The sequence below is a fragment of the Carcharodon carcharias genome, chromosome 5 (assembly GCF_017639515.1).
Source record: "Carcharodon carcharias isolate sCarCar2 chromosome 5, sCarCar2.pri, whole genome shotgun sequence".
In the NCBI taxonomy this organism is placed as follows: domain Eukaryota; kingdom Metazoa; phylum Chordata; class Chondrichthyes; order Lamniformes; family Lamnidae; genus Carcharodon; species Carcharodon carcharias.
In genome coordinates this window covers 131065029-131088298 of record NC_054471.1, presented here as the reverse complement: position 1 = coordinate 131088298, position 23270 = coordinate 131065029, and the positions used below count along the sequence as shown (strand labels likewise).

Below are 23270 nucleotides of genomic sequence, written 5' to 3'. Positions count from 1 at the left end.
GAATTTAATCAACAAATAATATGTATATTTCAACTGAGACAAAATTAGTTTGCTCCAGAACTTTTTTACTCAAAAAATTTGAAGTAACTTTTGAAATTGTCCTCCATCAAAAGCTGGTTGATTCAGGTATACGCAAGCTATTTTTCATGTAGTAAATGTAAGAAAGCACAAATTTCTGTCAACAGAAAAGAGTTGTTACATTACAAAGCTATTAGAACGTTTATGTACTGAAATTTTATTCAAAACAAGTGGGGGAAGTGAATGAATAAAACAAAATGAATGAAATAACCTGTTGAAACTTTGAGATTTTTTTTGTGGTCTTAATTTTCATTTGCATTTTTCAAATTGATGATGAGATAGGAGGAGTATGTGGTAGGGTGCCAAAGTTAATGGCGTCTGTCTTAAAGTTTGACTGGAAGAAATTGCAGTTCATCCAGGACTGAATGTTAGACAAGCAGATAACAGACTGACAGTCAAGGGATGGCCATGGTCATGGAGAGATAGTGATAATGTCTCTCTGAAATCACAGTAAAACATCAGTAATAAATTAGACCCATTGATTAATGATAATTACATTTAACTGCAAAGCAGATTGTTTTATGGCATTCCATATTGCATGTAAAGAAGGGTTCCACACTCTTATTTACATCTCTAACTTAGACAAGTTCATGGAACCGTATAATTTCCTTGACATTAATTTCCTGTTCATATCATTTCAGTGACATTTTCTAGAGGCAAGCTTTCCTATGAATTCAAGATCAAATTATCTCCTAATGTGACGTATCTGTGAATCTAAGCTCTTGTTCGGCACCAAGATTAATCTTTTTACATGTCTGAAGTTTTTTACCCAAAGCACAGCAAAAGGGCATAACATGCTGGGTTCAACATCCTCCTACCACTTGCTGGAGAATATCTATGACTAGAGAGTTATTTAAGAAATAGGCAGAAGTAGAATAATTAACCAGGATTCCTGCTCTTTATTAGTATGAAACATAAACAAAAATACAAATGGATTAGGCTGATTGGGTTGTTTCTATGTTCTATATTTTACGTATCTTGATGATCCTTACTGGAAGTGTGCCTGTGTAGATAATAACTAACAGCTGGGTCAGTTGCAACTGTAATGCTTCCTGCAGTTGAATCAGCTGCAAATATTCAATGTAAAGGATCTTAAGTGAATAATGGACGATTAAAGTTGACAATGGACAACCAAACACCTGTGAAACTACTCAACAACGAATCAACATCATGGGGATGGGAGAGAATGAAGTCATTAACAAATAAGCCATACCTGAACGGTCATAAGACTCATGGCAAGTACGTGCAATCTCAGCAGCCAGTTCCATGTGATGACCGCTTCTTTCCTCAGGTGCACCATCTGCCCCTAGTGCAAACATTCCTCCAGCGAAACATGTCAGATGTCCCATCTTGTGCTCAAGTAAACCACCTTTCCATTCAGCAATATATTTAAGGCCGCCATTGGATTTTCTAATCAAATGAGTCTCAATTGCCTAAGTGAAGAATGAAATGCTGCTCAAAGTTTTCTAGGTCAAATATTTTGCTGCAATATAAAAATCACTCTGGTCACAAGCAAGCTGTAATATTTGCAGGGCTCTTCCACTGTAGGACTTACTTCCATTGGACAGTTTTTTAGTTATCAATACTTTTGGCTATTTTGATTTACTCTTTGTTGTTATTAAAACACCAGATGTTGTGATCACCAAACACAAACAGTTAATGCTCCTCCAAAATCATTCCGCAAAAAACTCAAACAGGAGCTAGATTCAGATAAGAACCTTTCAAATAAAGCCTCCTTTATTTCCTGTGTGGTTTCCAGGGCAGTTTGACACTATTGCAATTACATTTTTGTCATTGGGCTATTTTCAACCATTTATTTGCTGTCAGCTCTTCAAGGTTCAATTTTAAAATAAGAAATCCAACTCTAATTAACCTAAATATCTTTTTTGAAAAGAAAACATTAAAAGTCACAAAATCCCTTCCAGCAGTTACATTTAAACTCAGTACAAAAAAAAACAATGCTCCAAATTTACCTGAATTCCTAAATTAACACAAATGCTGTATGCCTCTGAATAAGCAAGTAGATATTCAATTTTGTTTCAATGAAGTACATGCACTTATATAGCACTTCAGAATATGCCAAAGTGCCTTACAGCTAATGGAATATTTTTTGAATAGTGACTGTTGTAATACAAGAGTCACACAAAAAGCAACGATGTTAATGGTCAGATAATCTGTTTTAGTATTCTTGGTTGAGGGATAAGTTTTGGCCAGGTCATTGGGCAAACTACTATTCTTTGAATGTGATCTTGTGCTTAGCTTTGAAAACAGATGCCCCAATTTAATGCCACATCCAACATCATAACTCCCACAGCCTAGATTTCTCTCAGTACTATATACAAGGTGTCATCTTGGATTGTTTATTCAAATCTTTGGAATGGGGCTTAAAACCAGAGATGAGTGCACTACCACTGAGCTAAAGCTGACTATAGAATACAACTAAATAGACTGGACTTTCAATTTAACAAAACAAACAAATGCATGGTTGGCAACATTGATTTTATACAGGGCTTCCCAAACTGGGGGCTGAGATTCTGGGGTTGTGAGCTCTTCAACTACAATGGCTGCCACTCTCAGCTCCCATTGACAGGTTGTGGTAACTTAATTATTTCATTCAAAAAATGTTTCAGAATTGTAGAAAGCAGTCAGGCTATGTTTATATTGTTGCTATAGGTTGGTGAGTGGTGGTTAAGGAATTGCTTCTAGCAACATGGCATTTGTTTAAACTGGACCTGAATCAAACTCTCGTGTTCATGCGAGAGCCCTGCATTTGAATGGTAAACTGTCAATGTTTAGAATATGTGCAAGAGCATCCACACTCTCTAAGCATTACAAAACTTAGTTTTATGAAGTGCCTGGAAGATCCAAGGACATATGTTTTAGTATAAAAGATACTGGACATCTAAAATAAAACAATGTGTTGGTAAACTCAGCAGGTCTGGCAGCATCTGTGGAGAGAGAAACAGAGTTAACATTTCAAGTCCAATATGTTGTTCCTTTGGAACTAAAGAGTAGAAACGTGATGGGTTTTATGCTGTCGATTAAGGGTGGTCAGGTTTTAATACTTTGACACTCAACGGAATAATACTCCAGGGTCCAGAGTGAGAAACTCGAACTTGGAATTACAGGGAACTTTGGCAGAGATGAAATGTGACAATCACATAGCCTGACTGTTTTCTACAATTCTGAAACATTTTTTTAATGAAATAATTAAGTTGCCATAACCTGTTAATAGGAGCTGAGAGAGCGGGGTTTGGTGATGGAAGCTGACACCATATTTCATCAAATTATCATGCAGTGGGTCTGTTTGTTTAGCTATGCTTGTCACACAGAGGTCCATATAGTATTCTCTAGAACCAGTTCATGAAATGATTGGGAATAGAAACATTTATAAACTCAGTCATTTGGTAATACAGAACTTGAGTATTGCTGAAAAGAAAGACATGACAAAAGCTTTTTGTCTTGCACTCATCTGGAAACTTGCAAGAATACCAATATAAGAGGGGAAACAACAATTTATACTGTACGTGAAGAGAAGGCTGAAGTCAAACTATGTTGTTGATATCCCGAATTTGGTCTTTGTCATACCCCTCTCTCAGGTATACAAATCGTCTTTTGGTATTACAGGACTTGAGTATTGCTGAAAAAAAGACTCTTGTTTATCCTAAAAGCTTAGATTTAAATCTTAACCAAATCACATTAGGTTTATTCTTCATTGATGAGAAGATCACAATCATTTCATTTTTTAAAAAAGGGTTCATATAGAATTTTCTAGCAATAAGTACAGATAATACTGTAAACTAAAATAGCAATTTATCATAATTTATGATACATAAATCCTTCATTGTTTAAATTATTATTCATTCTGTTATATGGCTAACTTTTGATATTTTGTTGAGTGACTATCTTTTGCAATATTAGTGTTCCGCACAATATCGTTCATGATAAATTCATATTAAGACAGATTACTGTATTATTCTGTAACAAACAAACAAAGAAAATATATACACCAGCTTTTTTCTTACAAACAGCAGTTCAATGTAACTATTTATCAAACTTACAAAAGCATTATCTAATTATTTATAATTTATTTCTGGTTAAATATAAGCACTAAAAGGTTCACATTTTCTGCATTTTATTTTAATTAAACCATATGTGTACTAGTTATTACCAAGAAACTAAATAAAAGATTAAAATGCCCCGTTTACCTGAACTGCATCATAATACATTTTCCGGGCTTCTTCATCAGTCTTGTCTGACATCAGCCATGCCTTGAGCAAATATTCATAAAAGCTGTCTCCAAGCCCTCCAACAGATACGTGATCTGAAAGAGCAGGTACATAAACCAGCAAGTTCCAGGAGATATCTCAACATGAAGCAAACAATGAGGTTATAAAATCATTCACTTGCATATAGCACATTACTGACAGTTCATATAGGAACTAATGTTATATACTATACCAGAATGAGATATAAATACAAGCACAGATCTTAAACCTTTTTACATAAAGCAGGATTCTCTAATATTTAATAAAACATTCCTACATAATAGTAAAAACCCATTTTCCTCAACAATTAAGAATATTATTTGATTAGGTTTAAAGAAGCTAATCTATCAATAAAGATGGGACTGTTTTGATTACAGTATTAAACAAATTAATAATTTTAAAACAAAAACTAACCCACCATGTTAAAATTGATATTCAAAATGCAGCTGCAGTTATGTGTTACTCTCCTGCCGCAGCTAAACAGTCCACACAACTTCTAATATCCAACTAATGGCAGATTATGTGAACAATTACAGAAGTTACATTTTTTTCATGCAATGTTACTGCATATACATGTTTTTAAACATTACTTTTGTGCACTTTCTAGCTAAAGTCTGTAGCTGTGTAGAGTAGAAGCGCAGCTGGAAAACATTTGAGTTATATGTAGGCTTCAATCTCACCCTGCCTGCCAGGAAAGAGATGTGCGGAGCATATCAGTATGGTTAATTTAATGTTTCAAAGTGCAGTCAGCAGGGCCTGCTTCTGCCAAATATTATAAAAGGCTCCATGATAATTTTTGAAAGTGACTTGGGCTGCTTAATCTCTGCTTTTTATAACAGGTATTCATACAGCACTGACCTTATACTCCACATAGCATCAAGCCGAGCTAAACTTTAGTAGAGTTATACAGCTACTTTCACATCAACGCTCAGCTAAAAATGTTTCGCATCACTGCAAAACTGGCAGTACTCTTAGAATACATATGGGCATGATACCACATTTGTCAAACACCATTTCCCTTTCATAAATCCTTGTCTCTGCCCAATCATATTGTGATTTTCCAAGTGCCCAGTTATTAAGTTCCTAATAATAGATTCTAGCATTTTCCTTACGACTGATATTCGTCTAACTGATCTGTAGTTCCCTATTTTCTTTATGCTTTTCTTGAATAGCAGAGCTATGTTTGACCATTATCCTACTTGAAGCTATTCTGAAGTTTAGGAAATTCTGGAAAATTAAAACCAATGGATCCATTATCTCTGTACCTATCTCTTTTAAAACCATCAGGTGTGAGCTATTAGGTCCAGGGCATTTCTAGGCTCTTAGAGAAATAGTACAGGGGAAATTAACTGGACTAAGTACCTCATTACTTCTAGAATGTGTTTGCTGTCCTTAACAGATACAAAGTGTTTACTTAGTCGTAAAATCACAGAACGGTTACAGCGCAGGAAGCCGCCATTCAGCTTGCTGTGTACTTGCACGCTTTCTGCAAGAGCTACTCAGCTAGCTTCACTCCTCTGCCTTTTCCCCATTGTCCTACTATTTTTTCCCTTTAGATTATCCCACATCCTTTTGAAAGCCACAATTCAATCTGCCGTTACCACACTTGGTGCATTCCAGATCCTAAACACTCAGTGAATAAAATAGATTTTCTTCATGTCGCCTCTGCTTCTTCTACCCATCACCTTAAACGAATGCCCTCTGGTTCTTGACTCTTCCACCAAAATGAAGTTTCCCTCTATCTACTCTGTCCAGACCCATCATGATTTTAAGCAAATCTCCTCTCAACCTTTTCTAATAGAAGACATCCCCACCCCAGCTTCCTCATCCCCAGGAACATTCTTAGAAATTGTTTCTGCACACTTTGCAATGCCTTCACATCTAACCTAAAGTGTGGCACCCAGAATTGGACACAACAATAAAGTCTCTGCCATTACTTTATTTGCTTGCCTGTAAAAAATCCTATGTATTTTGCAAATCTCTTCCTTTTTACATATCTCTACAAGTTTTTACAATTTTTGCTCTTGCTAATTTACTATAACTCACATTCTAGTTTCTCTTTCATTAACAACTCCTTGGTCCTCCTTTGCTGAATTTTAAAATTTTCCCAATCCTCAGGTTTACTACTCTTTTTTTTAAGCAACATTTTAAGTATCTTTCTTTCATCAAACACTATATTTTAACTTTTTTGTTAGTCATAATGGGCCACTTTCCTATGGCTGTTTTTGATTTTGAGGAATGTATATTCATTGCAAATTATGAATCATTGCTTGAAATGTTTGTCATTGCTTATCTACCATCATTTCTTTTAATCTAATCTCCCAATCTATCGGAACCAGTTTACCTGTTAAACTACATGGTTTACTTTGTTCAAATTTAAGATCCTAGTTTCACACTTAACTAAATCACTTTCAAACTTGACGTCAAATTCTAATATACTACGATCACTCCTCCCCAGAGGCACCTTTACTCTGAGATCATTAATTAACTCAGTCTCATTGCACAATACAAGATCTAAGACAGCCTGTTCCTGAGCTGGTTCCCCAATATAATGACCCATAAAATCATCTTGAATGTGTTTCATGAACTTGACCTCCACACAATTACTACAAATTTGGCAAGCTGAAATAAAAGTTCTCCATGATTACTGTATTATCCTTGTTACTCCTCTAATTTCTTGATTTATATTCTGCTCAATGCTACAACTACTGTTAAGTGGCCTATGAACTATTATCACCAGTGTTTTCTTCCCCCTAGTTTTTTTAGCTCCACTCAAACTGATTCTACCTCCTGGTTTTCAGAGCTAAGATCCTTTCTCTCTACTGCAGAACCCTGCTCCCCAGCAGTCCCGCTACGTCACAACCAACCTTCCACTCCTTTTCTATTCATCTATTTTATTGCGAACACTTTGCACATTCAACTATACTGGCTTTAGCTTTAACTTTTTTCTTTTTTTTTCCTGATGCCACCTTAGTCGCTAATGCCTTTTGTCTTTGTAAACCATATGTCCTGTCCTCATCCATTCTACTTATTTTTACCCAAATTGCTACTCTGCTCTGTAGCCTTGACAAATCTCTTTCTGCTTTTGAATTTACCCTTCCCTGAGTCCTTCATAACCTTTTCATTAGTTTAAAGCCTTATCTACTGAACTAGTTATTTGATTCACAAGGGCATTTGACTTGATCCAGCTGATTTAAGTGCAGCCCAGGCCCAAAGGAACAGCTCTTTTCCCAGTAATGGTACCAGTGTCCCATGAATTGAAACCCCAGCTCCCATATCACTCTTGCAGCATCACATTTAAAAGTCTAATCTATTTGTCCCTATGTCAATTTGCATGTAGCTAAGGTAACAATCCAGAGATTATTACCTATGAGGAGCTACATCTTAATTTCGACTTTAGTTCCGCAGAATCCCATTTCTAGTTAGATCTGTATTGTTGATTTCTACTTGGACCACGACGACTCGACCTACTTCAATTTCAAGTTCTTCTCTAGCCATGTGGAAATGTCCTTAACCCTGGCATAAGGCAGGCCACACAACCTTCAGAGCTGCCAGTACCAGTTGCAGAAAACTGTATCCATCTCCCTAACAATACTTCCCCCTGCCACAACCATGTTCCTTTTCACTCCCTCTATTTGAATGGCTTCCTGCATCATGATGTTGTGGTCAATTACTCATCCACTCTGCAGACTTTGCCTTCATTTACACAAGCAGTAACAGCCTTCTACTTGTAGGATAAAAGTGAAGGTTGAGCACCACATTCCGCCGTCCTCCAGGGTGCAGCTAAAAGTTGAGTTTTAAGTAAACAGATTTTCTGTTACAAAAATGTTGTTTTTTCCACAAGTTAATTCAAAACTAAAAGCAATAACTACATCAGTAAATTCTTGAATTCAGATCAGAAATATTGCAAAACGCTCAAGATACAAATGCAAAATCTTGAAGATCAAGAGATGCACAGCTACGAAAGGTAGCACTACATTAGTGGTTGCAATTATCCCTAATTGTCGTGCACTTTAGTTAGCATAATGGAAAATATGAAAAAAATACTGGCAGTAATGAACCATTATGCACAAACTTCATTTACATCATTGCAGATGCATAATATACTTGACTCTTGGTTTTAGCCTTCACCTTCATCATTAAGCAGAGAGAAGGAACAAATGGGGAGAGATGGCTTCCTTGGATGTCAATAGTGATCCTCAGTGTGACCAGTAGGCTGAAGAATCTAAAAGGGGTAATTTCATTTCATTACCAGACCTTTTCACCATCATTCCACTGAGAACTAAGAATGCTCACATTTCATCGCAGCCAGATGAGATAAACAAACCATACCTTCAAATATGTGACTGTTTTCTTAAGTCTTTCAATACACAGTTTTAACAAACAAAATTTGGGACACCATGACAGCAAAAATTGATAAGCACTACCCTGTGTTCCCACAAGGTCAGAAGGAAAATTTAAGATCCAGTCATTATGGGTCACTATAATGCACTTCCTACAGCTAGCTATACAGCAGCATAGTTGTCTCGTGAGGAAAGGTTAAGGATGTGATCATAAAAAGTGTGGAAGGGGAAGAATATCAACTATATTACAAATATAGGTTTACGAAGCCTGAGGAAACTAGAAGCTATATTCCTCTAAACTGCACCAATCTGCAACATACCACAGAGTGAAACAAAGAGGCCGTGCACAACTAACATTGCCGTTGACATGTTTGCAAGTGCAGCAATCTTACGGGGACTGTGCAGTGCAACAGACTGCATACAATGAAGAAATATTAGAGGAAGCATCAATTGCAAAATCACTGAAAGGGACATTTAGGTTACTCAACATGTTACCAGCTTCCAAGTGTAGGTGGCAATCTTGAGACATACATTCTAAAAGAAAACAAACTTCAGCAAATGAAGGCATAAAGGAAGCTAGATCTTTAGGTTTCCAAGATTACCATGGAAACCTTTGACATTTGCAATTGAAACAAGTAACTGCACATTAATCTTCAAGGACACTCATCAATAATATCCTGTGCATAATATGCATTATTGCAGCAGACAAAATTCTACAGGCACATTTCTGCAGCAATTCACTGTCACTCTGCTGTCAGATTAGTCAGGTTAAATGAATTCACAAAAAAATTGGCACTGTGCCAGAATTTCTTTACTAAATTAGAGTTCTTCAACAAGGAGAGATAAAAACTGATATTCCAGGAAGAGAAGATTTCAAATGCAAGGCAAATGCTTTCAAAGCAGTCAATATTAATTCTAACTATTTGAGGGGTAAGGGGAAGGGCAAAAAGTAATCAGCATAGTAATTTACTGTTATGAAATCCATAGGTGAAATACTGTTGGATGCTTTAAAACCGTTATGATATTTAATGACAACACAGCCCTATAATGCTAATCCATTTTCTCCCAAGTAATTACATATCAGATTAAATAAAAAATCACAAAGTTCTGAAACACGTACATGTTGCAACCTGCCAACACAAGATAGCATTCAAAGATATAAGTTCTAAGCAATAGAAAAAACTAAATGTGCTTGGACAAAACACAGAGCAACTGCTGATTGAACAGAGATACTCACATCACCAAATTTCACACAACCACAAGTATCTACAAATCCCAGTCACAGATCTGCAGGTGATAGGACTAGATTCAAATTCCAGAGCAGACTGCCAAATTCATATCCTTAAGCCAGTAGAGTTTTACCTTTCTCAACTGAACTAACACCAGAAATACATAAAAGTTCCAACATGGAAACAGGCTATTTGGCACAACAGAACTGTGATGCTTTTCACCTTCCAAGCAAACAAATAATTTTGATCACATTTGCCCACCATTTCTCCAATATCTCTGACTCCTTTTCATTCATCCATTCATCTAATCAATTCTTGATTGTTGACATAGCTTTGTCTTAAGTCACCAATGGTGGGGATGAATTCTACATTTAATCTTATACTTATGAAGCAGACTGGGCCTAGTGGATGAGCACCACTTACTGGGGAGTCTAATTTCACTTTGCTTCAGAGCCAATTCAAGCTCTGGACTTGCCCTCCAAAATTTTAGCATCACTTTGCATAAACCACGAGTTGTAGTGTGAATTGATCCAGAAATGCTAATTTTCTTCTTTGCACATACTAGTCTTTAGGTTTTGGTTTTATTAGCATGCTTTTCTTTTCATCCCAATTACCTTTCTGACATTTCTTTCCTGTTAAAAGGCATAGAAAATGTTACTACCTGCAGGGAAATCCAAAACTAGAGGGCATATACAATACTCACCAATAAATCCAACAAGAATGTTGGATTCATTCAGAATGGTGAGAAAGTGGAACTTGCTATTACAAGGAATAGTTGAGGCAATTGGCATGGATGTATTTAAGGAGCAGCTAGATAAACAGGAGGGAGAAAAGAACAGGAGAATTTATTGAGAGGACAAGATGAAGTAAAGCGAGACAAAGCTCTTTTTAAAAAAAATAATTCTTTCATGGGATACGGGTGTCACTGGCAAGGCCAGCATTTGTTGCTCATCCCTAATTGCCCTTGAGAAGCTGGTAGAGAGCCTCCACCTCAAACTGGGCAGTCCATCTAGAGGTACACTGACGGTGCTGTTAAGAAGGAAGTTCCAGAATTTTGATCCCATGACAATGAAGGAACAGCGATCTGTTTTCAAGTCAGAATGGTGTGAGGCTTGGGAGGGAACTTGCAGATGGTGGTTTTCCGATGCATCTGCTACCCTTGCCCTGATAGGTGGTAGAAGTCAAGGGTTTGGAAGGTACTGTCAAAGGTGCCTTGGCAAGTTGCTGCAGTGAATCTTGTAAACAGTACACATTGTGGCCACTGTGCATTGGTGGTGGAGGGAGTGAATGTTAAGTTGGTGGGTGGGGTGTCAATCAAGTAGGATGGTGTTGAGCTTCCAGAGGGTTGGAGCAGCACTTATCCAGGCAAGTTGGGAGTATTTCATCACACTCCTGCCTTGTGCCTTGTGCTGGACAGGCTTTGGGGAATCAGCTGGTGAGATAATTGCCACAGGGTTCCCAGCCTCTGACCTGCTCAGATCACAGAATCACAGTGCAGAAGAGGCCCTTCGGCCCATCGAGTCTGCACCGACACATGAGAAACACCTGATGTTGATAGTGGGGGAATTCAGTGATGGCACTGAATGCCAAGGGGAGATGGTAAGATCCTCTCAATGGAGATGGTCATTGCCTGGCACTTGCATGAATATTTTATAACATATAAAGGATTATAATGGATATATGGCAAAGAAACAGGCCACTCAGCCCATGACCGTTGTTATGCTCTGCTCAAGCCTTCTCCCATTTTTCCTCCTTCAAATCTATCATTGTAACCATCTACTTCCTTCTCCCTCATATGTGCTTGTCTAGTTTCTAAAGTGGATCTATACTATTTGCTTCAATGACTTCCTGTGTTGACAAGTTGCACATTCTCACCACCCTTTGGATAAAGATGTTTCTTCTGAATTCCCTATTGGATTTTTTGGTCACTGTCTTATATTGATGGCTTCCAGTTATGCTCTTACCCAAAAGAGAAAACATTCTCTCTGCAGCCACTTTATCAAAACCTTTCATAATTTAAAACAACCGCTCAGTCTTTTTCCAAGAAAAGAGAGACCCAGCCTGTTAATCCTTTCCTGACATGTATAACCACACATTTCTGGTGTCATCTTTGTAAATCTTCTCTGCATTCTCTCCAGTGCTTCTATATCTTTTTTTTATAATATGGCAACCACAACTGCACACAATACTCTAAGCACAATACCCTAATACCATATACTTGCCACTTATCAGGCCAAGCCTGAATGTTGTCCAGGTCTGGCTGCCTATGGACACGGACTGCTTCAGTATGAGGAACAGCAAATGGTACTGGACATTGACAGTTGCACAAATGAACATCTCCATTCATGTTCTTTTGATGGAAGTAAGGTCACCGATGAAGCCGCGGAAGATGGTTCAGCCTAGGACAATACCCTGAGGAACTCCTGCAGTGATGTCCTGAGAATGAGATGATTGCCTTCCAACAACCACAATCATTTTCCTTTTTGCTAGGTATGATTCTAACTAGTGAGCAGTTTTCTCCTCAGTTTCCATTGACTTCAAATTTGCCAGGGCTCCTTGTTGCCACACCTGGTCAAATGCTGCTTTGATGTCAAGGGCAGTCAGTCTCACGTCACCTCTAGAGTTCAGCTCTTTTGTCCTTGTTTGTGTGCTAGGAAGATGATTCCTGCCTTGGACAGCTTTTTTCCTCTCAACAGTGTCTTTATTATCTACTACAATGGTCTTTGCCACCTCTGCATCGGTTAGATATACAGAGTAGTGGAGAAGGTTGCTGGGTCATTGCTCCAGGGAGAGCAAACAACCACAAAACACTGCAGTAAGCAGGGGAGCAGCAAAATGACAGGCCATTGAGACAGGTTCATATATTGAAGGGAGATACAAAAAGAAACTAAGATTATACTAGGTAGGAGTTAGATATGTTGTTAAGTTTTCAGATAAAGAACATACACCTGCTTCCATTATTGCACTTCCATCACTACTGTGGAATCATTTTATTGATTTTAAATGTTACCCAATCTCAAAACAGACTAGAAATGACTGAGATATGCCAAAATCAATACTGACAATTCATTTTGCAATGCCTACAGAAAGGCAGGATTTCAAAGCAATTTTTCACTCAACATTCATTTTGTGGAAACAGTGAGACACAGACCCAAGTAGTTTAACTGCAAATCCTTTCAAAATTCAGAGATAGTAAAAATAAATTTGAAAACATGTGGAACAAAACTGTATACAGAGTAACAGACATTTACTAATCTGAATAATGGGCTTAGATAACCTCAGGACCCACAGTGATTTAGGGCTATTAGCTGAAGCTCTTGATGAGATCCTTGCCTGTTAATAACTCCTGAGTATTATCATTCCTTACGTGATCACTGTAGCGTGTCTAGTACATTTCTCCATATTGTTGGAGGTGCAATCTTTTCAATGAGATACTATCAGATGTACACAAAATATGCCAGGGAGCTAATCAATGAACAGGGAGTTCTTAAGTGGCGCTGAGCAACACTTCCTGCTCGTTAACACAACCAAAACAAAAATACAGCTGATCATCCATCTTATTCAATGTTTATGAGGCTCTGCTGGGTGCCTTGAAGTCCAGCAAAAGTAACAATCATGACTGCACTCCAAAAATAATTAATTTGTTGTGAAGCCTTCTGAGAACGTGATAAGGTGCTGTAAAAATTAAATTAGAAATACGATGTTTTGCATCATGACAATGGTTTCACTCTTCTTGGACTAACCAGAGCACAGCACATTGTTTCTAAGGGGCTACATTTACATTAATAAATGTCACCATCACACAGGTGTCTATTAAGTAACAAAATCATCAGAAAATGAGGAAAATAAAGAAAATGAATTTAAAATACCCTAATAAGTTATAGAGGGGAAAATTATGCTTCAAGGCTGAACGTGTGCCAGTCTTGTGTAACATTTTATCCTCGCTCCAAACTCTGTTCCCTGAATACTGCATCCACCCCTCTTTGTCTTGCAACAATCTGAGAGTAAGCCAGTCTGTTTGAAGCTTGGTGTCACATTTGACCTGAAGATGAGCTGCTTGCCTCATATTTGTGCCATCACTAAGATTGCCTAATTCCACCTTCGTAACATCGTCTAATTTTGTCCCTGTCTCAGCCCATCTGCTGCTGGAACTTTCATTCATACCTTTGTTACCACTAGATTTGACTATCCCAACGCATTAGTAGCTCACCTCCCACAAACTAGCCTCTGTAAACTTAAGGTCATCCAAAAACCTGAAGCCCATGTCTTCATTTGCACTAACTGGTTTATTGTGCATTCCCAATTATAATGCCCCTTTATTGGTGACTGCCTTCTGTTGCCCATCCTCCTTATATCTTTCAGCCTCTCCAGCTTGTTTTCCTCCAGAAACTGAACTGGACTAGCCGTAGAACTGCTGTGGCTACAAGAGCAGGTCAGAGGCTAGGAATCCTGCGATAAGTAACTCACCTCCTGACTCCCCAAAGCCTGTCCACCATCAACAAGACAAAAGTCAGGAGTGTGATGGAGTACTCCCCACTTGCCTGGATGAGTGCAGCTTCGACAATGTTCAAGAAGCTCAACACCATCCCAGACAAAGCAGCCTGCTTGATTGGCATCACATCCACAAACATTCACTCCCTTGACCACCGACGCACAGTAGCAGCAGTGGGTACCATCTACAAGATGCACTGCAGAAACTCACCAAGGCTCCTTAGACAGCAGCTTCCAAATCCACAACCATTATCTAGAAGGACAAGGGCTGCAGATAGATGGGAACACCACCACCTGGAAGTTCCCCTCCAAGTCATTCACCATTCTGACTTGGAAATATATTGCCATTCCTTCACTGTCGCTGGGTTAAAATCCTGGAACTCCCTCCCTAACAGTACTGTGGGTGTACCTATAAGCACATGGACTGCAGCAGCTCAAGAAGTCAGCTCACCACTGCCTTCTCAAGGATTGGCAATAAATGTTGGCCCAGCCAGTGAAACCCACATCCCGTGAATGAACAAAAAAAACCCACAGTCCTTGAAACCTACCTCTTTGATCAAGCTTTTGGTCATCTGACCTAATATCTCTTATGTGGCTTGGTGCCGTATTTTGTTTTATAATGCTGCTGTGAAGCACACTGGGATAGTTAATTACAATAAAGGTGCTTTATAAATATGTTGTTTATGGTGGTGGGGATGGGAAACTGAAATAGGAGCAAAATAACTTCCTTGAAGGGCTCAGATAGTAAATGTGCTGAGCAGCGAAGTCTGAGATTGAAAGTCTTGTTTCTGCTGAGTTATCCAATCTCAGTTGGGAAACGGTAGGACACAATATTTGTGGCTTAGAACCCCTTAAATTAGGCAGGAGAAAAATTAGTCCCCAGGGATGGAATGTAAAGCTATCTTGATAGTCAAGTGAAAAATTCACATGGGCATGTTAGCTAAGAATAGTAGGCTCAGGTGAAGTTCCTTGCAAGGTTAGATGGCCCTGGACACTTGGAGTTTTTCAGGTCCCCCACTGGGCAGAAATACGTCAGATTCCTAAAAATGGCACGACTGGTCCATCACTACTGGCAATGTGAATGACACTGTCCTCCCAATGTCCTTTAAGCACACAAATCAGGGCTCAATGATGCAAATAGGTCCTTGTTTATCATTCTAGGATTCAATCAAACACCATCCAATTACAGCTGGTGCTCCAGCTGAAGGACTCCGCAAAGATAAAAACTTACTTATCTTTATGGGGCCAGGAGGAGCAGGATACTCCTCTAGACACCAGAAAGGAAAGCTCCCCATTGTCCTCCAAAGGCTTACCTTTGTTCAAGTCCAGAAGTCAGCTGGTCTGCCCATTATCACAGCAGTGCAGAAATAGAAGGCTGCACATGACAACTTTAATTTTATTCCAGCTGCCCCTATGTTAATGAGGAACTGCCTTCAAAATGGACCTGGGCCTGTCAGCATGGTTGAGCCAGTATCACTTTTTGCCTGGCAGCTGCTTGCAAATCATGTCAGGAGCAAATACAGACTTTTTGCCTAGATTTACCCATGCAATTTAGCCAGAAAGTATTAAAGCCATGCTTATCGGATGGGGGTGGGGGGAGGGGCGATCTTGGTTGCTAAAAGTCCCTATTGTCGATTATATTAAGGGTTAAAAGTGTGGAGTTTTGGTTTCAGTTTAAAGTGAATTGGGGGTGGTGTACTTTTGGTTTGGTTTGGTATGCCTGGCTGTGTTTACAAACAATGTTTGACCTTCTGACACAGCCAGAGGCGCTCCTAGAAGCAAGAAAGCCCCAATGTTGCTTTGGAGAAAATTGCTGAGGCTGGAGCTATGCTCTAAAAGGAAAACTGATGGGTTCTGAGTTTTTTTTAAGGAAAAAGTATGAGAGAAGCTGGCTCATAGGATGCTTGTGTTTAACCAAAGGACTCAGTTCTGTATGGTTACAGAGGAAGAGGGGCAGTCTAGAGGATTGGGTCGGGTGAAGCAGTTCTGTAAAGAGAGAAGTCCAGCACACCAAGGGAGTGTCTATGTGTGACTGTCAGCGGCCCCTGTACTTAAGCCAGGAGGTCGCATCGGTAGGGGTATATCATAGAACTGAGCTGTGATCTGTGCAGTCAGACCAAGAGAAAAAGGACAAAAACAAAAAAACTGTGGATGCTGGAAATCCAAAACAAAAACAGAATTACCTGGAAAAACTCAGCAGGTCTGGCAGCATCGGCGGAGAAGAAAAGAGTTGATGTTTCGAGTCCTCGTGACCCTTCGACCGAACAGCTCTAAGGGTCACGAGGACTCGAAACGTCAACTCTTTTCTTCTCCGCCGATGATGCCAAACCTGCTGAGTTTTTCCAGGTAATTCTGTTTTTGTTCAAGAGAAAAAGGAACTGTCTCTCTGAGTACAAGTATGTTTAAAAGCCTATTAGAGTGAAAGTCACAATACAAAGGTTAAGCTGGGCTGAGTCTATTGGATTGAGTTTTAAGGCAGCAGCTCATTTTTTAGAATCATTATCTTATTTTGTCAGTGTACCTATTTACTCATTATTGCTTGTGTTTATTTTGTTCAAGTTTTATAGTTAAAATTCTTTTGGTTTCAATTTAATCTTGGAGTCCTGCTGCTTATTTCCTTACCCTTGGTTTTTCCACATATTACATTCTTTAAACGATTATGGTCTATCAAATCTGATCCTAACAAGTATCAGGCCTATCCAGTATTCTCATAGCTGGGATCATAACATGGTTTGTTCCATGAACAGTGCTGGAACGACAGGGTAGACGCTACAATTGGTTTGAGTGCCCATGGGTCAAAGTGATGAAAGCTGTGCTGTATTCTTGCTCCTGATCACGAAGCTGCTAGAAATACATGTCTGTGTGTGGAGAATAGGGCCAGGACCTAATGTGATACATCTCGCAGTCACATTTCCTGTAAGCACTGTCCTTCATGCCTCACACGTCAATAATCAGTATAACAGCAGAGGATGGCCAGCAATAATGGAACAGTACTCATGACAAGAGGGAACATGACAAAATTGTGGGATTGCGGGGTGGTCTTTTGGAAGTGCTGCTGGAGGACTTTCAACGCCTATGTAGCTGCACTTTGGCCTGAATCTTCAACATAGGAAAGAACACATAGGAAGGAGAAACTGTATTAATTCAGAAGTACAGGTTTTATATTAGCAGATGGGAATGTTGACCTTATATCACAGAACTGCTTTGCTGGCAGAGTGTCAGAATATGGCGAAGTCATTCTGCAATTAATTTATAAGTAGTTTTCCAAGCTCACTGTCTTTATCACCAAAAGATATTCTTTAAAAACCCTAAAGATTTAGTCAGGGCAGGATTTCAATTTGTATTTTATTTAGTTGTTCATGGGATGTGGGCATTGCTGGCTAGTCCAGCACGTATAGCCCTCAAAGGCAGTGGTGAGCCACCTTCTTGAACCGCTGCAGTCCATCTGATGTAGGTACACTCTCAGTGCTGTTAGTAATGGAGTTCCAGGATTTTGACTAAGCAACAGTGAAGCAATGGCAATAAAAGTTCCAAGTCAGGATGGTATGTGGCTTGGAGGGGAACTTGCAGGTGGTGGTTTTCCCGTTCATCTGCTGCCCTTCTCCTTTGAGGTGGTAGAGGGCAGGGGTTTAGATGCGGAAGGAGCCTTGGTGAGTTGCTGCAGTGCATCTTGTAGTTGATACACACTGCTGCCACTGTGCATTAGTGAATGTTTAAGTCCGTGGATGGGGTGCCAATCAAGCGGGCTGCTTTGTTATGGATGGTGTCAAGCTTCTTGAGTATTGTTGGAGCTGCACTCATCCAGGAATGCAGAGTTTTCCATCATACTCCTGACTTGTGCTTTGCAGATGCTTGATAAGCTTTGGGGAGGCAGAACGTGAGTTACTTTCTGCAGAAGTCCTAGTCTCTGACCTTCTCTTGCAGCCATCGTATTTATACGGCTGGTCTAGTTCAGTTTCTGGTCAATGGTAACCCCCAGGATGTTGTGCATGGGAGATTCAGTGATGGCAATGCCATTGCATGACCAGGGAAGATGGTTGGATTCTCTCATGTTGGAGATGATCATTGCCTGGCACTTGTGTGGCACAAATGTTACTTGCTATTTATCAGCCCAAGCCTGAATGTTGTCCACATCTTTCTACATATGAAAACAGTCTGTTTCTGTATCTAAGAAGTTGTGAGTGGTGCAAAATACTGCAAACAATGTAGATCTGAAATGCTATTTATCAAACATTTTTAGAACTGAGGGCACATTGAATGAAACTGGAAAAATGCTCCACTCTCCTATTTTTGCTCAACCAGAAACAATCTAATCATTAACAAATTTTAGAAGTGTATCCTAATTGATGAATGGAGAGTTCAGAAGTATGTAGAAGAAAAACAAACTCACCTTAGAAGACCAATGATTGGTTTTGTTTTTCAGATTTAACCTTATTTTGAAGTACAAATGATAAGGATTTCATCCAAAAAACACAAACACTTCAAAAGTCTGTACTACACAGATGCCATGTAAACATATGGTCTTCTCACCACATCATCAACAGTTCTCAATATATGCAAAAACTCATCCAGGTATAACACTTCAGCTCTTTTAAAGGGAAAGTAACATCAGCTGAACTGAGTTCTCATAACACAATAAATGTAAATAGAAGCCTAGATGTAGGGGCAGGAGGAGCAGGGATATAAAGAGGAATAGCAACAGAGAGAGCAAGAAAGCAAGAAAAACAGTGACTGAGTGCAAGCCTTGCATACTGAGAATGAACTACATTCAAAATAGAATAGCTCAAGAAAATGTAGGCAATTTAACATTCTTTTTCAACATATATATACACATTTTTTCTACCAAAGTAGAACATTTTCATGCATGACTGAACATCCTGACCACTTTAGGCTTAAGTGCCATCTCCCAAAATCTCCTTTGCAACATTTTCATATCCTAAAGGCACTATATGAATGTTACAATGTATTCATTATTGCTGGGTGGATGTCTTTGAGAACTAGTTGTTGCCCTGAGCAAAGAACTGGGGTGTCTTCAGAGATGAAGTCCACTTGTTCTAATTGGTGCTATGCTGGCTTTCACTGGGGCTATGCAATAATCTAAGGTTGTTAATAACCTACTGAAATAGCCATTGATTCCCTCGAGGAGAAAGAATGCCCTGATACCAATATTCTAATTAACTGATTGGTACAATTTGTGTTGTAGTGACAGATTGCTTCAGGATTTGAAGATCATGGTAAGGAGGAGGAGGAGTTCGGAGGATAACAGCAGCTTCTTGACCATCCAGTGACTTTGGAACAGTATGGAACATGTCTTGCCAGCAACAAAAACAAAAATACCTGGAAAAACTCAGTAGGTCTGATAGCATCTGTGGAGAGGAACACAGCCTTCATTGCTTTCCATTTCTCTCCTGGTGTTTGACCTGTCCCCCCCCCCCCCCCACCCCCCCCCCCCCCCCCCCCCCCCCCCCCCCCCCCACCCCCCCAAACCAGCTTATATTTCATCTCTTTTCTATTTTTCCTTAGTTCTGGTGAAGAGTCATTTGGACTCGAAATGTTAACTGTGTTCCTCTCCATAGATGCTGTCAGACCTGCTGTGTTTTTCCAGGTATTTTTGCCTTTGTTTCGGATTTCTAGCATCAGCAGTTTTTTGCTTTTATCTTAGTGTTTAATTGACTACCACTTCTCTTCAAGGAATGCCTACCTTGAAGAAATATCGTTCTTCTCTCTGACAGGATTTCCTCCTGTCTCTCTTGCCCTGTTTACCTTCATTGCTTTCCATTTCTCTCCTGGTGCTTGACCTGTCCCAACCCCCTTAAACCAGCTTATATTTCACCTCTTTTCTACTTTTCCTTAGTTCTGGTGAAGAGTCATTCGGACTCGAAACATTAACTGTGTTCCTCTCCGCAGATGCTGTCAGACCTGCTGAGTTTTTCCTGGTATTTTTGTTTCGGATTTCCAGCATCCGCAGTTTTTTGCTTTTAGGTTATATGTTGCCTCAAAGGGAGTGAATAGAATAACCCATTTGCTATGCTCTGTCCATTCTTAGGTATTTGCTTTCCATTGCCATCAGAGAGGAAAATGACCATGCTGCTTCATGTGATATCTTGCCATGATCACTTTCCAGTGTTTTAATTATTCATGAAGATAGAGGCTGGATAACCTAGAGAAGACTGCACTGCATTGGAAATCAATCCTGGGAGTCAACATAAACTTCAATCCATGCCAATCATCACTATAGAGGATCCATTGGAAAATCTACAATCCTTGAACCTGGGTGTCAGCATTGAATACTGTCGACAGCAACTAAGTCAAGAACATTATTGTCCGGAACAACATTGTTTTTGTTTCATTCAGGTAAAATGCTGGAAAAACTCAGCAGGTTTGGTAGTATCTGTGGAGAGAGAAACAGAATTAATATTTCGAGTCCATTATGATTCGTCTTTGGAACTGAAGACAGGAAGGTGACAGGTTTTATGCTGTTGAAATAAGGGGCCCAAGCTCCCTAATCTATCCCTGACCTTCACATTTTGCCTCAATAGACCTGCTCCCTTTTTCAACAACAAAAAGCCCCTCACATTTCTGTCTCTCTTCACTTCCAAAGAAGAATCCCATTGGACTTGAAACATTAACTGTTTTGCTCACCACAGATGCTGCTAGGCTTGCTGAGTTTTTCCAGCACTTTCTTTATTTGTTTCAGATCTCCAACATCCACAGTATTTTGTTTTTATTTTACCTGAACAAAGCAGCAGTTGACCAACACTTACTAGAAAGAAGCAACATGTAGGAAATACAATGAATTTTGTGATTGAAAATTTCAGAAACATATCTGGCAACCAAAAGAATATAGAAGAATGTATTTAAATGGTGAAAAACCACTCCTCTCAGGTACCTCATCAGAAAAAAATGCAGCATATGGCAAAAAGAAGTATTACTGAATAAACCTTGTATGAGAAGAGGTAGGTGAGGCCCATGCACTTACATGGTTTTTGAAAGAAAAATGAATCCTCAAATGGGTTTACTTACGTTGACCCCATTGACCACTGTTGGGGTTCAAGTAATTTGGATACAGTCCTTGTGGTTTATCCAAACGATTCAAAACTTTTCGAATGTTCATCATCTGTCAAAACAGCCCGAATTATGCATTTTGAATTTTTAAATTGACAGAGTTGTCTACTAACAATAAAAAGATTCAACTTTAAAATTAAACCAAAAGAAATCAAAGCTTCTGCTTCAAAACCTAATTTATATTTAATAGGTTTCAAATATTCTCTCTGCTCTGATTACAACTCAATGTATCTTTTTGTTCCCTCAAGCACCGTAGAAATTAAATAAATATTTTAGTTTTACATCAAGTCAGAAAATTCTCACTTTGTGAAACAAAAATGTCTGAGGTAAAAAAAATGTTTGTGTGATTCAAGACATAGTTTTCAGTAAAAGCATAAGTGTTGTGGTCCAATTCATTGCACACTTTCTCCACTATTTTCAATCTTTGTTGTGCCACAATGATCATATAAAGAGTGAATTTCTAGGCTTTTTCACAATGGAGCATAGAGGTAGAAAAACAGAGGGCAAGTCACCCTGGACCGCAACAATTGAATCATAATGCAGTGAGCTCAAGGGGGCTTAGCTGCATGGTCCTTTTGATCAGGAGAAAGTGTTTTAGGAGACATCATTTGTCATGCATGACATATAAATTAGTATATAATAATCTTCCAAGATGTTTTGTTAGAAAGAGGTGTTTGAAATGATTCAACATTTAGAGGGCCTTTGGCCTACTTGGGTATTAATTATTTAGCATATTATCTAATACTTTGGAAATAAATTAAAAATGGTACATTTTGGTAACTGACCTTTTCTGCAAACACTGGATTTCCAGACAGTTGACTTAAATGCATGAACTCGAGATGCAAGGTGCCAAATTCAGCCAAGATACTGCTACCTCCTGAGGCCCAAGGCCAATTTCGACCAATTCCACTGTGAAAGCATTCAATGTAGAATGTAATAAAGTTGTTTAAAACATACAAATTATTTTTTGCCATACACCAAAATATTTGAAATGGATGAGCCAAGTATTTAAATGGAAGTGAAGATATACCTAAATCTCTCAAAATAACCAATGTAATCAGCAAAACTGAACTCATCAGCATTAGTGTTAAAACTTATACTTGTATATATCTACTTTTTATGAACAAACATTCATAGACAGTCTGCAAATTTCACCTAATAAAAAATATTTATGATTAAGTGTTTCAGAATTATGAAATATAAAAGTTGGAGTAAACCTGGAATCTATTTTATTCCACTGAGAAATAAAAAAATAGTATATTGAAATATATGCATAGATTTATGAACCAGAACTGCTCACTGATTGCAAATTGAACAAGTTCCAGGTACAGTCTATTACAGGAGTGCCCACCCGCTGCTTGTGTGTCAAATGGAGATTTTCTATTCTCAAAATACAATATTCCACTGTATTCAGATTGCCAGTACAGCAACGCTCCCTCTGCATAAGCTGAATTAGTGTGAGAATGTTCTGCTACTGATTGAGCAGCTACATTAGTGTGCACAACACCAAGGAAGAAGAATGGTAAAAAAACAGCAAGAAGCAACACAGAGAAAAGGACTGAGACACAACGTTCAGTTAGGAGTAAAATAAAAGTGAAATAGAGATCGGAAATAAAAACAGAAAGTACTGGAAAAACTCAGCAGGTCTGGCAGCATCTGCAGAGAGAGAAACAGAGCAAACATTTTGAGTCCAATATAATGCTTTCTTGGTACTGAAGACATCATATTTCTACCTCTCTTCAGATGGATGAGTCTGCAGTGAGTCACTATTACACAGCATATCGTGCAATATGCAC

The 23270-nt window shown here is 38.8% G+C and overlaps 1 protein-coding gene across 1 annotated transcript in view; it reads right to left on the bottom strand.

Annotated features, from left to right (window-relative positions):
* man1a1 (mannosidase, alpha, class 1A, member 1) overlaps positions 1–23270 on the bottom strand; it is a 517794-nt gene that overhangs the window by 27792 nt on the left and 466732 nt on the right. Inside the window, exons 6-9 of the mRNA XM_041187990.1 lie at positions 22260–22383; positions 21433–21526; positions 4287–4402; positions 1292–1511 (exon numbers count right to left, since the gene is read on the bottom strand). Coding sequence (XP_041043924.1) covers positions 1292–1511; positions 4287–4402; positions 21433–21526; positions 22260–22383 — 554 coding nt within the window. The remainder of the gene's footprint in view (positions 1–1291; positions 1512–4286; positions 4403–21432; positions 21527–22259; positions 22384–23270) is intronic.